Raw genomic sequence first — 18,128 nt, 5'->3', positions numbered from 1 at the left:
CACTCACAAAGAAAGTGCCAAAACAAGCTGCTAGCGACCGAGGCCAACCTATGACGGTCGCGAGATCGCGTAACGACGTTCTAGCACAAGCGAACGTTGTCATTGTTTATCGATCACGAAGGAATCGAGATTTTACAACGTTGGGATACGAGGCTACACCTACGCAGACACAGAGTCGTGCTGCGGAAAACGTAACCATTCATTTTTTATGCCTTCGTTATGGAAATCTCGATATATTCTATCGGCGATTTCGAAAGACAGTCGGTTCCGTTACGCTTGGACGGGCGCACGGCTGCTGCGTAAGAATGGATATGTATAGCAATGCGCCTTTTATGCGACCCAATGGCAATTCAACATTCCTGTATCGCGGTCTATGAAACGAGTCTTGCCTAGATAAGGTGTCGTTTCTTAAGAATTTGTTAAGTAATCACGTTCGAAGTCTTTGGATCCGATAGAGAATATCATCCTAGAAATTTCATTGTTGTAGCAAGCAACTTCTTTCTCGAGATGTTTCGTACACAGTAGCTCGTTACGACCTTTCGATTATTTTTCTTTTTGTATCGCTCAAAGTCGGCAACCTTCAGTCCAGTTTCCCTCGAATATACGGTAAACGGTGTCTTATCATAGCAAAGGAAACAGTTGAACGATCAAAGAGGGTCGAAAAGATGTCTCTTCCTCGCCTCCGTTAATTGACCGGTACGTGCTCATCCTTACACGCTCTTGTCCAACTCGAATCCGTTCCAACAAGGACCTAGACACGCCCATTAGCGAATATGGCCTGTTGTCGCTTCGCGACAGACTCCGACACGAACGATTTCGATTTTCTCGGTATCGGATTTTAATGGGAGAGCTTCGCTCGGCGAATAGTCGCGTCCTTCGATTAAACGAACACAACCGTTCGTCGTTGTCCACGTCGAAGAGTCCTTCTATAAATCAACGTCCAGCTGATACCGATCTACCTGTCCGCGTTCTCATCTGCATTGTTTCTTCCGAGTGGCGCGCGTCTCTCCCGTTGCATATTTATAACGCAAAAGTGCTAACCTTCGTGCCTCTGAAGCCAGCCTCCATGTATTCCGCGGAGGGGAAGACGAACGGGGATTAGGAAGGACGAAAAAATTGCTCGATTCGCGGATACGGATTATCGGGAATGACGAAGGCTGCTGAGGCCATTGGGAGCGCACGAGTGGGAGTGAACAACGAAGACGACACAGCTTTCGGCGCGTGTATATAAAGAGTTCGATTTCCGTAGAGCTAACAGCAGTATCGATCCGTGTCCTTTTCGTGTTTGCCTACGGAAAAGCCGATAAAACGTTTAACATGTTCAAGCTGGCAAGTATATCCATTATACGTATACCCTATATGCGCTTACTTACTACATGTACGGGGTAGGTGAGTATCTGTTACGACAAACGATACCGATTTTAAACGGTTCGTGTTAAATAATATACGAAATCGATAAATTTGATAGAATATGTCGTAAATTCTTACAACGTTCGTTTTTTATTTCGGTCAGATCATTACGTTGAAAGTGGGTAAATCAGTTATTTTACAGAATAATACCCGTACTCGTTATTATTTTTGCATAACGACATTTGTTTCATTTTGTAGTAGTTTGAGCGAGATACTTTACCTTTTATTTTTCATAAAAAATTTTTAATTGCATCTAGCGTCGATTTGGACGACTGCACCGGATCCCTGGTACTTTTATAAAAATACCAATTAATTTCGTTCGTTACAACACGAGTACATCAGCACGAATAGCATTTTTACACTAACTTTCGATACACGTTACATAATCAAGCGTAACAATAATAAATTGTTAAACTTTTGTAGATAGACGATTTGAAATCGTTTCTAATACGATAAACAGTAAAATAGGCCAATCCCGATTAATATTGCAAATAAATTTATATGTTTCCAAATTTATCGTTAATTTGAATAACTTTGATTCGATGTGGTATAAAAGATTTTGTATTAAAACTATTTATTATTCAAAAGATCGAGTAAAGTATCGAGATAAGAGATGACGAAGAAGATATTAGGAAGCAAGTGAAAGTAGATCGTTTACGGTCAGACGCTGTCTCAACCGATGTATATTATTACCAGCGACAAATATTTATATCTATCACTTGTAATCTCATTTCTCTACAATTATGATAATAAATTTAATCTCAACATCGATGTTAATAATATTATCTGTTTTTGGTTTAAATACTTGAGTTATATTTAAAATCATATTTCGTTGCGGTATACTTGACAAACTAATCAAATATCACTGTCCTACCTAGCTTTTGTTAACGAAATCGATAATTCTATGTCTTTCTCGATATGGACAGTTTTATTTACTTACTCGATTGTGCTTCACTTTAGACGCATGGTAAACATTAAGGATGCAAATACAGTCGGTTTAACGAGACTACTCCTACAAATCTTCTACTAATTTGACAGTTATTAATGGAATAATCGATACATACGTATCAGCGATGAAAACGGTAAGCTTTAAACGAGCTACGAACCATGCGAAAGAAATACTGTGTTGTCTGTATAAACTATCGATTACTATGTGTTTACAAAGCTATAAAGTGGCGCATATATACGAACATCGATTTATACATACAATAATGGATGTTTTTATAAAGCCTCTGTGATACTTTTGTCAAATAAATTGCCTACTAAACGAAAACACATAATTTATCGTTATTTAATTTCGTAACATGCATTGTTCCGTTTAAATTTATGGGGTATAAATAAATACTTTTGCCGCTTTCTGAATTTAGCTGTATCTGTTTCGGTCCAATGTTCGGTCCAACGAAGAGAAGCAAATACTTTAAAAATAATAATTTACTAATAATATATTGGAAATGTAAATATTCATATGTTGCTAATAATAACTCCGAAAGGATATAAAATAACATGTTTCTCTTATCGACAGATTCTTTTGCTGGCCATGACTATCTTGGCGGTATTCGCTGCACCAGCTCCAGTGCCACCAGTAATAGCACCCCCACTGGTCTACTGGCATCCTTACGCGAAGGTGTTACCTCTCCACACCGCGACTCTGCCTCTATCCTACGCTCATGGCTACAAATGGTACCACCCAGGATCCGTGTATCTCTACCGATGACGAAGCCAAGCCAATTTCTTCACCTGTGCGATAATCTTTACGACTAAGGATTATACACCACAAAGGCAACAATTGCGTGACGAATAACTTCTTACCGATTTGAGATGTTTAAAGTAAAAGTTTAAAGTAAAACACGCGGTAGCCGCAGCAACTGCAGTAGAATCCAAAGCCATTTCCCTTTTCCGGCTAATTTCACCGCCACACTCGTTCGTCGTCTTTTATATCGACTGTAAAATCTGCGGGATGGTTGGCAAACGCTGCTCCACTCGAGTTCCAGCGTATTGCGAACGATGGAAACGAGAAGAGGCCGCCGATACGAGATTCGACAGCGTTGTTCGCAAGGAGAAGCATGGAAAATCTAAAGGGATTAAAGGGGAGAGATTGTTTGGGACAGTCGTAAAACGGAGGAAGAATCGTCGAAGGCCAGATTCATGCGAAAGCAGGGTGGAGACACGTACGTCGTTTACGGGGATGCATCGTTTATATGACCATCTGCGTGTAACGGCGCGACGGTGCGGCGTCCGTTTTCCCGCGTCTGCGATTGCAACGCGAACGCAAAGTATCTTTGCGTGTGTTTTGTTTTATCGTCGGATAAGATATATATTCTGGAAGCAGGGTGAACGCTCGATACTTGCTCGAACGCTCGAACGCTGGGTACTTTGTTCGAAACTTTACCCCGATGGAGTTGCTTCGTTCCGACAAGCTTCTTTTGGCGCGTGAAATCAGAGAAGGAACATGTTGGAACGATTGAGGAACGAGACGAAACACGGTAGAAACTAGAACGAAATACATGAATCCCATTGTTTGTTTTTTTAAATAAAATTTTATTAAAATTCCATATGACCAAAGGGAAAGGGTCCTGGATGATGGTGCAATGATAGAGATGCGAATGTCCGAATTGCGTTGATGATCTCAGGGCGGCAAATGGTCGCCGAAAGGAAAGAGACCAGCCGATTCTGACGCGATTCTTGATCTTTGGATCGCGTCGCGGATCGTGTTACCGAGCGTGTCCAGAAAAAAGCTGGACGTCGTCTCTATGATCAGGAGATGACCAGGAATGAAACAATTGATTTACTAGTTTTCTCGATTGTGGCTGTTCTTCTCGCTCCATCCTCGAGCTATGATCTATCTTTCCCTTCGTGCTTTTTTTCTTCAATTTCGCTGCTTCGTTTTTTTGCCTGGTTTGGAGGTGGGGACGATTTACGAGGGATTAGAAAGGTGTGTGTATGTGTGTGTATGTGTTTTCTAGGGGGGCTGTCTCGTCGTGACTTGGTGGTTGTAAGATAGAATCAGTTGTCATCTAATGCAAGCCGTGCGCAGAAAGGAGGGGCAGGGGTGCGGCGGTCAGCACGGACTTGGTGACGATGGGAGCGGTGCGGACGATGGGGGCAACGGGCTGGGCGATCACGTGGGCAGCTGGTGCCAGAGCAGCCGCGTGCGAGACGACCAAGGGAGCCGTAATTGGGCCGGTTGCGTGGTCAGCGATGATGCCAGTGAGACCACCAGGGGCGGCGGTAGCGACAGCCAGGACGGCGGCGAGAACAGCCTGTGGGAAAACAGCACGTGCGATTCTTAGTTTACCTCTGGCTCTTCTCTTACCAACCCAACCCCTTAGATCCTCGATCTACGTTCTTCTACCGGCTTCTTACCTTCTACATAGTTAATAATCGTAGCACAGTGCGGTCGTGTATCTAATTCGAGCATTAATCTTCCAGCGATTATGTTCTTACATGGAAACAAAGAGAACGCTTTAATCGCGTTAAGCCGTGTTCGAGACCCGTATTTGTTTATTGGTGTCCTTGGAATCGCCGGCGTGAAAGATACAAGGAAAAGTAAGAATGAAAAAGTAAATTGTTTCGAATTGGTGGTTCTTCCGACGGTGATAATCATGACCCAGAGGAAAAGATTCTTGGACAATCGGAGACTCCCAGAATGAATTGACCGATATAGATTTTGTTTAGTAGTTTGATACTCCGTAGTAGTTCGATATGCTAGTGTGAAAGTGGTATGATTAAAAAAAGAATAAGCGAAATATCCAACGGCGATTAACGCTATTTCGGAGATGATAAAATTAGTACGCGTCTGTTGATCGTAGAATTTCACGAAAGACCGACTGCTTGATTAAATCCATACGGCTGGTCCGCGACTACCATATTCTACTTCTTCTCAAGCATGTTAAGCTTTTATGCAAAATACGCACGATGTCCGTAATAACGTCGACACTATCGCGTTAAAATTATATCAACCAACGATTATAGAAAAATTTCACAAATCGATTTGATCGAAATGTACAAAAACTTACTGAAAATTTACGTTACGTACGAATCAATATCAGCCTTCAAACTTATATTTCTATAGTACCGTCTATAACACCGCCTTGCCCGAAAAAATGGCATGGAAACGTGCAGATCGGAATAAAACGACGTAAAGCAAGTGTCGTGGACGAGCGGCACGCGAGCAGGCGAGTGCGCGAGATCGGTTTCGAACCGGGGAAAAAGCGAGAGCGCGGTGTCCGTGGTGCGGGTCGCATTCCATTTTGTCCGACTGCGTTCGCGAGTAGAGTTGGCCAACAATGTGCATGCTTCAGTGGTTTCGCTCGTTCTCGTAGATTTTTGTGACCGGACGGAAACGCTGGTGTCCGTCCGAGTGAACGTACAACCGCACCGATGTATGTGCTCGGAAAGGTCACGGCGCGATACTTGACGCGTTTGCCGCGGGAATCAAATGCTTTATCGATCAAAGAAGATCAGAGTGAACGGAGGAATTTTCCTCGCCGCGACGTTCCACGGTGATTCGATCGGACGATTAGCCAGTCCTTCGTATGAATGTGCTCGCGAATGCGGTTAATATGCAAATTAGCCGAGAAGGGCAGCCTCACCGACGAGAAATTCCGTTTTGTGTTTAGAAAAATAGGGAGAAGCTGTAGAGGTATTTCGTGAATCTAAAAATTTTCCAAAAAGAATTTCGAATAGAACGATTTTGCTGGATGTTGAACGAGAAATGTAAAGGACGTTTGAAAGTTGTCTTACGAATTCTGCATAATTATGCTATACTATAGGTAGGATTATGTATTATACGCATTTGAGAGAATATTAGTGTTTAGTCCACCAGTTACTAGGCAAGGTATCAAAACGGGCGAAACTGGTATAATTTAATTCCCCTTGTAATACTTTTAGTAAAGAAGCTAGAAAATTTATACAATTTTTTAATCGGTATCCCTGTCTCGAATACGTCAAAAATTCCAAGATCGAAGAAATAACCAAAGGGTGAACGAAAACCGTAGTTTATTCGTACATGGTCTATTAAAACCAACTTGAAACCAAATGAAACTTAATATCTATCGCTGCTAAATTATATATAGCCGTTTTGTCTTGAATGGCTCACGTATGCGGTATATCTGTCTGTTCCAAGTGAAATCGTGCTGGTTAGAACCGTTTCGTTGCTCGATTTCGCCCACCCACGTAACATCGACAAAGTAAAACTCTATTTATCTAATCTAATATAGCGATGGAAATAAGTAATATAAAATATGATATTCTTCTTACCAACTTGAACATGTTGATTGGGTTGTGGGTTGCTTGTTTACTTCTCGAAAGTAGGTAAGCTTATGCTGGATGTACCGGGCGGCGGTCCTTTTATACAAAAGTCGGTTTTAAAAAATCGCTATAAATTTGATCACGTGGCCCTCCATTACTGTCTGACGTTATGCATCGGCGTGTTGAGTCAGCCGATCTAAGAACGGAGGTGGGGTGCCGTTTAGCCAATCCACGTTCGGTATCGGCTCTAAACAACGCGAATGTGGCCAATCACGTGCTTTCAACCCCTCGCGATCGGTTCTCGGGAATTGGGTTAAGACACTTCGCGTGGAAACAGTTTCGTTGTCTGTGTAAACGATACGAAAGTGTGGGTCACCCGCACAGACCCTGGTTAGGTCGGGGTAAGTGCAACAACGCCAGCTGAAAAAGTAAAACCGCACGCTCTAAACGCGGACTGATTTCGTGAAAAAAATTCAGTCAAAGTCTTCTTCGGCCACTTTACGCCGCTCTATGGGCGCCAAACACATCCTTGGAGAGGAATCCTTCGAGCTTCTTCGGGATCGAGAATGGTTACGAAGCGTAGGGTACCGATCGGATGTTACACATATGCATAAATTAACACCTTTTCACCTTTCGATCAATAAACGGTTGACTCTAAATAATTTTTGCTAATGTTTATGTGGAGCTCGGTATATGTTTCCTATAGGGTGTCTTAAAATTAGTGATCAGCCGTGTCGTGAAAGGATTAGCATTAGTGTCTATACTTTTAAAAAGTAATTTAGTGACACGAGTTCTATGTGTAAAAAGAAAGGAATAGAATTCCCGAAGATGGATGTCGCTAATCTTTTTTCGAAAGATGCCTATTATTATAGATTATCGATCTCCTTCAAAAACCAATAGCAAACCAAATATCCAAGGAAGTGGATAATGCAAAAATTAGCTGAAAGCACTGGGTGTAATACAGGAAACGATACTACAGCGACAGCTTCCACTAATCCACTTTCGTTTTATTTTATCATTATTGACATTATCAATCACACGAAAGAATAAATTTGTTATGAATTAAGGAGAGATTCACGCGGAAAATATCAAATCTATGTTATCGATTGTCATGCATGATCGCGATACTCATGGAACTTTCTTATGTCGATTTAAATTCGGTAAATGTAATATAAAAATTGTCCGAATCGTGAATTCCATATTTAAGGAAAATTCGAAGCAGCTTCTGCTCTCCATCTCGCTTTATCATAATATTAAATAAAGTTACAAATACGCAAGGAAAATCTGTCTATACGATTAGCCTTTTCCAATTATGAAATGTAGAGATATAAGCTTTCGATATTAGTACGTGGTTTGAAAATTAGATACATTACACTTTAAATTTGCCGAAGGTAAGTGGAGAAAAACTGAAGTTTCAATTTTCTTGTGCCTGAGATTCGGGATACAAGTTGCTTAATTATCAGACCGTCATTGAAAAAACCGATCTTTCACGGTCATTTATTACCGTGAAGTCATTTAATTCGTAATATGACGTAAATTCTACTTCACACCTATTACTTCATACAAGGTCTAATGTCGACTAAAGGAAAGTATTTCCGATCGAAACGTGTCGTACCTAAGAGTACGTTTCAATTTCCAGCTTATTTTTGTTTGATTTAATAGGAGTAGAGCCTTGCTTCGTTATACTAGAAAAGTGTTTCAAATTGGTGGACCATCGGCGGAATCGCGCCAACTGGCATTGTCTTTTGTTACGCGACGAATCACTGCCAATTATCGATCTTCGATCGCTTGGTGATGTAATTGCGTGTAATCAAGAGCGGATTATTCGTTCTCTTTATTGTGCGTGAAAGATCAGAGTCTTTGGACGTGTAACAAGTGTGGCGGGTGTCATGTGTCAACCACGCGGAAGTCTGCGTTCGATGGATACGAAATATGATTGACTTACGGTGAAATGGCCGGTTTACTAATAAAATGGAACAAGAGCTGGGTTGCTTATCGATATCAAATGTGAAATGCGATACCGCTTAAAGGCATCCCGACGTCTATCCTATCTTCCAGACTATGTAGATTATAATGTCATTAAATTCTATCAAACACCACAACGAGTATTAAGTAATACATTTTTTTAACTTAAGCGCGTTCGATTCATTTTTTCACGTTTAAATTTTTCCTGAATGCATAAACAATAAAACATCTGTTAATCCGACACTACAATTCGACGAAACAGCCAGTAATAAGGTAGCAATAAGACAACCGCGTTACTCGCGAATAAATTTTCGATTACTTGTCTGTTCAAACAGCGCAGTACTTGTATATACGTAGATAATTTCTATTTCTAGTATTTTTGTTCAGCGTTCGGTGTATTTTATATTTTAAATTCTCAAATATTAAACCGATTGAAGAGATTTTTATAGATCTTCATGATATTGAAAGCAGAAAGAATAGGAAGCGGTAACAGTTGTTGACGCTTCGACGTATGCGATGCTTATAGAAATTTGTATAAGTTACAGATACTTTACAGGTTACTGTAGAATAAATTGAAAATAAAACATGCTATACAGTTTGACGTAGTATATTTTTAGATGCAACAAGGTGACAAAACTTTCATAAATCTTCGATTCTTTCCTTTCTTTCCCGAGTAAATAACGTACCTCTTTGGTACGAGCAACGATTACATTATAGCGTAGCAACGTGTCTTACGTAACTTAGTCGCAGCATTGAAAAGACAAAGGGAGTGTTCCAAATCTATCTTAACCCCGCCGAGTGTGTCAAGCTTCAATAATATCGTTTGAAATTGCACGAGACGTGAATTTGTGGGCATAGAAGGAGGAAGTCCACGATGGATTCGTGTTAGTGGATTTACGCAGGTCGATAGGTCAGCTGCAGCTTCTGTCGAAGATGTTCGCGCGGATATGAGAACAAGACTGGAAGATGTATGTATTTTCGTAGTTGGCAGTTCGTTCTATAGACAGAACAGCAGTAAGAAGCAAGAGAAAGAGGGCGAACGAAGGTAGGGAGAGTAATGCGTCGCTGCCCCAGGGTTGATCGAAGGCTAAGACAATTCCGAGTCACCGATGCTCCCTTTTGCCAGGCAATTTCAGTAAGATCGATCGCTTCCGAGGATCGTGTAAAACTATTTCGTGATACTAGTCAGTTCGTCTGACGTGAAATTGATAGAAAATCATTTATCGGGAATTTTGCTGGATCTCCAGTCATTTCTTTCCTTGGTATTCGACGTATTCTTAATCGAATTTAAATTTCTTCTTTTTTTTTGTGTCTCGTTTATCGCAATTCTTCTTTTCCTTTAATTGGGCATTCGTTGTCGTAATAATCATAATGGGTTATTAGCGATTCGTGTGAGGTCGTCGGTCGAGTTTCGTAATGTTTAGAGTGGTTAATTTTAAAAATTCGAGTAACTGTAATGCCTGATTTGAATTTTTTAAACTATCCCTTATAGACAAAGAACTATAATATATGTACATATTATATATAATATCAAAATACGATCTACCAGCTGGAAATTTTGGTAGTTAGCCCGCCTGAACTATTCGATTCAAAAAGAACAAAGTCGATATCTCTAAGGGAGCAGTTCGTGGCGCTTTAAGCCGGCTTAGAACGAGCGACGTTGCAAGAGCAGAGATACGAAGTTCTTTCGTCTTACAAAGGAAGAATACATTCTACATACGTATTTTCTTGTTCTTCTAATTCGCCGCCATTGCAGCGTTTCTCGTTCGCGTCGCGCCTTGTTTGGATCACTTTGTATACCAAAGCTTTCCCAAACATTTTCCGATAATCGTGACAAACAAACAAGCTCAACCAGACAACGATTTCCTTCATCAATTGCGTGCATGAGTTAAGCAATTGGATCGCAAAGTGCGTTCACCAAACGACGCCATCCGCATTGCCCTCTTCACCGTATCTAACATCTTGCGAAAAAAAGTGAAACTCGTCCAGGTTATTAGCTTCGGTTAAACGTATATTATCTTTATTGCAACACTACGAGACTTATATCGGTTTGTATATCGTTAATACAAAATGGCTGCTTCGAAATACGGCTCACACTTTCTTCCTTCGCTTTGATTCGAGAAATTTCGCTCTGCGTGCTTCGCGTTTTCAAAGGAAGGAAAATTTAAACCTCGCCGAAAGACGACACGAAACCGTTGGCAAGGTTCGCGAACGACACCAGAATTCGCAAACGATGCCAAACGTTTCGTTTTAGATGTAAAGAAGAGGCCTCGAGCGTCTAAAAAAAAAATTCTATTCGCGAGACGCCAGGCGTTCCTTTTGTCCATTTCCTTGCTGCTGGCAACAGGCCATTCGGATGGTGGAGGACGATAAAGGCACCGAGGTAAGAGCCGTCAATCGATTTTATTCAATTATGTATGAAATTTACAGGATTGTAGAAAATATTTATAATAAATAATGAATTGATCGAAAATTCTTTACTTCGCTTTACCTCTATAATATCCCAGATGTAGATATTGACGAAAGAATAAAATTGGGTATTATATTATTTAGTCTTTTTCGTTATTAATATTATCAATACTATTTGCTATTAACTATACTGATTAATTATAACCGATTGAAGATTTTTCATATGATAAACGTCATGCCTAGGTAACTTATCGGATGATCAAGTAATTGAGGATAGCAGTTAGTGAGATTATGTAAAGATCAAGTAAAAGAGGCTCGCTTTATTCTTCTTATCGATATGTGCATGGGAATAATTTTGTAATATACGTATCATGGAAATCTTTCTCTCCCTAGAGCTAGATCCTGTTCGTCGTTCAATTAATATTCTATCGTATGTTTCGTATATTTCCGATCCTTTTTTTTCTTCTTTTACATTTGCTATTATTTCGTTACTTGGACAACCTATTTTTTTATCACTTTTTTCATATCTGCATTTCGGTAATCGTTTTTTCCTGGTAAAAGTACTAGCTGTGCCGTAAAGTTCCATCGTTTCTTCGAATCATGTTTACGAGACACGGCTCTCGACTTTATCTGAAAGCTTTGGTTTGAATTCTCATTCGACCTGATTTTTCTGATTCCATGTACAAGCGGAATGTAAAAGAATCTGTGTCATTACTCTATTCCTAAAAGTTTGATACGACAGTAAACATATGAGTGGATAAGACACATTTACGACACGTTGGATTCTTTACAAAGGCTAAAAGGAAATAACGTTACCGTCACAGCAGAAAACTTTTTCCTACTCTTCTGATTATCTTCTAGTGTCAAAACGTAAAATTATTAAACCACCGAATGAAAGTATCTTGATTTTCTGATTGAAATGCCGCTTTTCGAGAATTTCTGAACTGTATCATCGATTATTTTTACGACGGTGTTAAATAAAATTTGTTCGGTGGATTAAAAAGCTTATGAAATGGTAGAATAGGATTATAAAAAGCAATGGATTCGTATAAGAAATGAAACAAAAGAAATTTATGTTCTCATTCTGGAAACAAACGTTACATTTTCACCAATTCGATAATATCTTAATGTCTATAAATTGTTGGTCCGAATTTTTCGTTTTTATAGACTCAAGGTTTCGCTTTCTTAAGAAATAACTAGTGGCCATTCAATGCTATATTTCTCATCATACATTCTTATTACGATGTTAATGGAAACACCGATTACGAGCAGCTAGAATGTCATAATAACTAGGAGGTACGCGACCGAACATATGCGTAACCTCCCGTAATCCAACCTATAATTGTTACACATGGCTACGTAAATGAGAAATAAATATGTCAGGAAAGAATATGCGTTAATGGCGTCTGCGATTTCTCAACATACGTGCGACAATGCCATATATTCGTTCTCTATCTTGTTTTCTTTTCTAGCTGCAAGGTGTCTCGATAACAAGGTGTTTCGAACGATCGAAACCGATGATTATTTAGTTTTTCTTCTCGCGAAGAAAGAAGACATAATCAGATGTTAGAAACGAAGAACTGGAATGAGAAATCGTTCGTTGAAACTAGTTGTTTGCCATTAAACGTATAGATCATATTTTATATTCATACGAATTAATATTTTGTAGATAAGTTACATAGATTTCAGAACTTCCAACGGTGTTCAAACGAGTTGTCATTAAAACGACATTATTATATTAAAATCACGTTATTAAGACACGCGAATACTATTTCTAGGAAATTTCGAGAAGCACTTTGTTCTTTATTTCGGATAAAAACATCCTCCTTTTTTTTATCCCATCTTTTAGCGGTTCGAGTAGCTAACAATAAGGGTTGGTCAGTAGTTGTTTCTGATTTATTACGATAGAAAGAGGGGCAGAAAAACGAATGGGAGCTATTCTATTAATTTATCGCAGTTTGTTGTGCCGGCAAGGGACCAAAAGACTTTGGATACTTCCATTTCGAAGATGAAATATAGATGAGAAATTTTATCGCTCTGACCGTCGCTGAACACACTTCCGTACTTCCTAAAAGTGTTTTCAGTCAAAAGGTTTTGAGAAAAGCACCATCAACGAAACAGTATTCTATATCTTTCGATCTGCTTACTTTTTGAAGAGAGAGAGAAGAAAAAAAGAAAAAAGAAAATGTATAAATTTCAAAAGAAACTATTTTTTACGCGAAAGAGAATTTAAGAATGTTCGAGGATAAAATGGGAAGATTAAAACGACTTTTACAGTAACCATGCGTTGTATATCGAATGTCAGGAGAGCGTCGGCGAACATGGGTGAAATCATTCTTTGAAAAGTTCAATGTACATGTAGTACATACCTGTCCAAGGAAACCGCAACAAGGCTGTAGACAGAGGCCGCCACGGAAACGCCTTGTATATAAGCGACGGCTTTACACATGAACCATCCCAGGAACCATGCTGAAACACAAGTTTACCGTTTATCGTTCGAAGTCAGACGATCGAGTAAAGGTGCACTTTTCGCCGAAAATGACTTCCGTTCTTTTTGGAGAGAAAAGGAAAGAAAGCAAAGAAAAGTGTATGTCGCAAAGTTGTTCTTTCTGATAAAAATGTAAATGGACATTGTAAAACTTTAAAATAATCATAATTTGTCGTTTGGAAGTTTTCAGATACAGGAAATAATTCCTCGATTTTCAGTAACAATTTCGCTGTATATTAACTCTAGTTGAAATTATTCTAACTTTTCGAAAACGGATGATATATTTCGCTTTCAAAAGCGTAGGATTCCTTCCTAACAGTCTTACTCCTGAAACAAAGAGCTGTTTCGCAGGAATGAGAATAATTTTAAGTGTAAATATACCTCGTCTTATTCTTTCGTAAAGTAATTTTGCATCTTCGCGTGGTTTTGCGAAATATCGTTCGCAAAGTGGAAACACGTTTCAAAGTCTGCAGTGATTTACATGGATGTGCCGTTTGATGTTAATTGTCCGGGAAAACTGGTTTCAAAAACGTAAATGCAGAGCGGTTAAAACACTTGCATAATAACGAATAGTAGATATGCACTTACGTATGTATCCGCGTGTTGGATACAGCGCAATGTCGTATAGTAATTGCATGTCGTTTTAAAGCTTCTCGCAATTCCTTCTTATTTCGTTATCATGACAGCAAAAACAGATTACTTTCGTTCTTGTAACTTTCTTATGAAATTTTTTTTTCGTCACGCAAACTCTGTTCGTTTGCGAAGGAATTTAATTAGGAATTCTGCTATCGGACGCCGCGTCGTTCTGATGGGCTTTAATTAACAGTTGTTTCCATAATTTCATCCTTTACAATAATTATCGCAATAAATTGTATAAAAGGTTTTCTTCTGGAAGCTGTTTTCTTTGCGCGTGTTCTGCGTAATTAACTAATTAATAGAAAATTCATATTAAAATTAAAAGATGGTGTAGCGGATTCATTAAAAAGTTTATGCGTATATTATACAGAGAGTTTAACGCGGATCAAGCCAAAGCTTTAAAAGGATAGAAGATAGAACAATTTCGTTAAACAAAATGAAATGGTTTCTTGGAAAGTGGAGATATTTTTAAGATTTAAAAACGATCTTTTACGATATTAGGAAAAGGAAGATGACAAGAGAAATTGCGCGTCTTTGACGACGACGAAAAATACGGACGTCTGCTACTAATCGTAAGTTACGCGTATTCAGAATTCTATTTAAACGAACAACGTATCCATTGTACCAACCTGGTACATTCGTGCAACGATGCCTCGTATCGAATAACATTTACCCTCTAAAACTCAGTGTACCATATCGCAAACTCCAATCGGAGCTATTGCATCAAGATGAATTCGAGTCACGGCGTATCGAACACGTGCCCCTTTGATCGGATATTAATTGCAGGATGCGACAGTGTTTCTCGTACGCCTTTGGGTTTGATGTCTGGATCCCTGATGGGTGATATTCGTGAGGCGTCCCATTCTTTCCTCAGCGGATGTCTGGTCGAGAAGCATGAAATAAGCGAGAGATATACGAGTAACGTTCGAATGGGAGGACGTGAAACGTAGGAATAGGTGTCGTTATTCCGCAGACCTGGATTTTTGACGCAGGCGGCGTGCACGATTATCAGCTGGTTACGTGTTCGATGGAATAAATAATTATCTCGCGCAACGGTTGATCTACGGCCTACGGGAAGTTCCTTTCTCATGTATAAGGCCTCGCGCTTACCCTTCACTTCGCAACACAATACTTTCGGTGCTGGACTGCCGCTAAAAGGCCACACAATCGGCATCGACGTAGCTTGAAAGGACTTGCTATTCGAACCGTTTCGACGGGAAAAAGGAACTAGCTCTTTGCACGCCGATTTCCTCGCCGTGCGAATGACGTGCTGCTTCTCAGGGGAATTTCGTGCTGTCCGATGGAAGTTACGTTGACGCGTGAAAATATACGAGGAACACGAGAGAAATATCGTAGCGACGGTTTTCTGGAAATTGATTACGGTGAAGATGAGGAGCCTTAAGTGGCGTATAATAAATGTACGATAATGATTATACGTAGGTATATAAGAAATATTTGTAGCTTTAGATACACCTGCACGTTGATTAAATGCATAAATTGGAAAATAAAGAATAGAAAATATTGTCGTTTCTTTTTTCTATGTCACCTTCTTGCGATAAACTAATAGAAGCGAGTCGTTCGTTTGTTGAGAATCAAAGATCGATGAAATTGACAAAAGCGAAGTTGATCAGCGTGGCTTCCCAAGTCTCAAATATTGGAAAGAATATAAATTACGTTCCCCGTTTTTTATTTTTCCGGGAGCCGCGGGTGGACTCGTATGGAAGAGAGAAGAAAGAAAAAAAGGAAGGAAAGGAAAGGAAAGAAAGGAGGAAAGAAAAAAAAAAGAAAGGAAAATGCAGAAGTATCAGGAAAGACGCCATGTTTTACCACTGTATGAAGGCCCATTATCGGCGCAGGCTTGCGTACATATCGAAGATGTGGCAGTTCCGTGGAATGAATCTGCAATGTCACGTGTATCCGTCGCAGAATCGAGAACGAATCTGGTCTGAGAGTTTCGCGAAATCCATCGAAATTCGGGGCTTACTCGCAATCAATCGCATCCTGACAATCTGACGTGTTCCAACTTTTCCATTGAATAAATTTACCTCTTGTATGTAAGCGCATGAAACCTAGGGCCGAATCGTATCAAACTCGAAGAACTCCGACGTATTGTTTTCGTCTCGTTCGTGAATTTCAAACGGATGCTGCCTGTTTCACGGGAGTAGAAATCAACGGAACGCAATCACCGCTTTATCGTAATTAGACAGCGGATATTTGTGCAAGTATCTCATATTTTTATAGATACAAAATATTGAGAAACAGCAATAAAGCAATATGATATCGAAGAGCTTATGTAATAAATAAATGAAGATGGATCAATTTATTCGAGCAGATACATATTTATAAATTTTACCAATTATTGTTTTAATTATCTGTTAAAAGATTGGAATGATATATTAATCGCTTCGACGTAACTCTATGACACTAAAAAGAAATTAAAGCGCACATAAATAGAAACGTGAGAACAAAGTGGAGGATAAGAGGAAAGAAATTCCTAAATTATAAGATCGATTCAGAAGCAAGTATAATTTGCAACATGAATAATTTTGTGAACATGTTCATGCACGACGAAAAACGGGACAACTTTTTACGCATTCCTCGTGCGATTAACACGAGATATTATCGGCTATTAACGATAAATGCTGGCTGGAGTAACGGGGCTAACTCCACAGCCACGGTCAATTTACAAGATACAATCGGAGAGAAGGTTATTACAACACGCGTCTTAATTGCCACGCTGTTCGTTTCATATTATTATATAATAGTATCTTTTTGTTTCTACGTACACATATGCGCATATATACCGTGATTTGGCGAATTAAAACGACCAAATGTAATATTTGAACAAGACGCTATAAGTAAAAATCGAGAGAAAACTGGTTACAAGGAATCGATTGGTCTGAAAAAAGATTAGAATTATGTATACGTGTAATTATACGACACGTACCTACTTATATGCAAATTATATGTAAATGTTTCGTTAGACGTTTTGTTAGACGTGTATCTAGGTAGGATAATTGAAGTGGGAGGACAAACTTCTAATTCTTGTTTTAAGAATAAATTAACTACTATTTAGGATACGATAATTAAAATATTCTCGAGTAATGTTTTATGTAAAAAATTCTTTAAACCAGTCGCGGTCGCTTTCACTCCACGATCCGTTAGTTTCTATAAAGACTCTATATAAAAATTTCGACATGCAACAAACGGGGTAAGAAATAGAAAGAAAGCGATTCTGGAAGAATTATGAAAGAATCGATAAATAGAGAAATCATGCATGATACGCGAAGCGTTATGACAGCGAATATCTAAGAATCTCTTCTTCTTGAAATTGGAATTTGTGAAATCATAAAAAGCAATTACAACTTTGAAAACAGGGTCAAATCGGACGGAATTTGTTTCGTTATTTTTCTTCATCGTATTCATCACCGAGTTACGTGTTCGTTTTTTATAAAGCATTTTGTTCGTACGTTAAGATACACGGCGCGTATTGTAGCTTATATCATAGCTCGTTTCCATTGCGACTAATTTACGATTGTAAGATTCTGTTTCCGTTTCACTTGTGTTTGCTCTATTAATTGGTATTACGATCGTTGTTTAATAGAAACGTGTTGTCATAATGATATTTCGCAAAGTATCGCTTTACCGAGTGATTTATGAAACGTTTTGCGTGGTATTAACGATCTTCCGATTCGTTCTGATAGTTTCAAATAATAAAATTATTACTATAGAATATTTCACTTTGTTTCACGCGATATTTATTACGCTCTGAGATATCAAAGCGTTTAATTAACTCACTATACGAGATACTACATTAGAATATTGAAATAACCACTACATACTTTGGAATATCAAAATCAAACGGTATAAAACATTTGCTGCGTTTTTGAATATTCAGATATTGGTTATGACTTAATTAGTATGTAAAATTTTGTAGTATAGCGTGTAACGCGTTCAACTTTATGTTAAC

At 39.0% G+C, this 18,128-nt stretch overlaps 2 protein-coding genes across 2 annotated transcripts in view; both read right to left on the bottom strand.

Moving 5' to 3' along the window:
* Positions 1-18,128, bottom strand: part of LOC100647319 (neuropeptide SIFamide receptor) — a 63,454-nt gene that overhangs the window by 10,445 nt on the left and 34,881 nt on the right. The window contains exon 2 of the mRNA XM_003401543.4: positions 13,404-13,503. Coding sequence (XP_003401591.1) covers positions 13,404-13,503 — 100 coding nt within the window. The remainder of the gene's footprint in view (positions 1-13,403; positions 13,504-18,128) is intronic.
* On the bottom strand, positions 3,928-6,823 carry LOC100648148 (flagellar hook-length control protein). The gene is made up of 2 exons (XM_003401550.4): positions 6,670-6,823; positions 3,928-4,670 (listed from the first exon to the last, which is right to left on the bottom strand). Exons 1-2 carry the CDS (start codon positions 6,679-6,681, stop codon positions 4,425-4,427), a joined length of 258 nt encoding a protein of 85 aa, XP_003401598.1. The 5' UTR covers positions 6,682-6,823; the 3' UTR covers positions 3,928-4,424.

Source organism: Bombus terrestris, chromosome 15 (assembly GCF_910591885.1).
Source record: "Bombus terrestris chromosome 15, iyBomTerr1.2, whole genome shotgun sequence".
NCBI classification, from domain to species: domain Eukaryota; kingdom Metazoa; phylum Arthropoda; class Insecta; order Hymenoptera; family Apidae; genus Bombus; species Bombus terrestris.
Note: the sequence above shows the minus strand (reverse complement) of the source record. Positions and strands in the feature narration are given on the sequence as shown.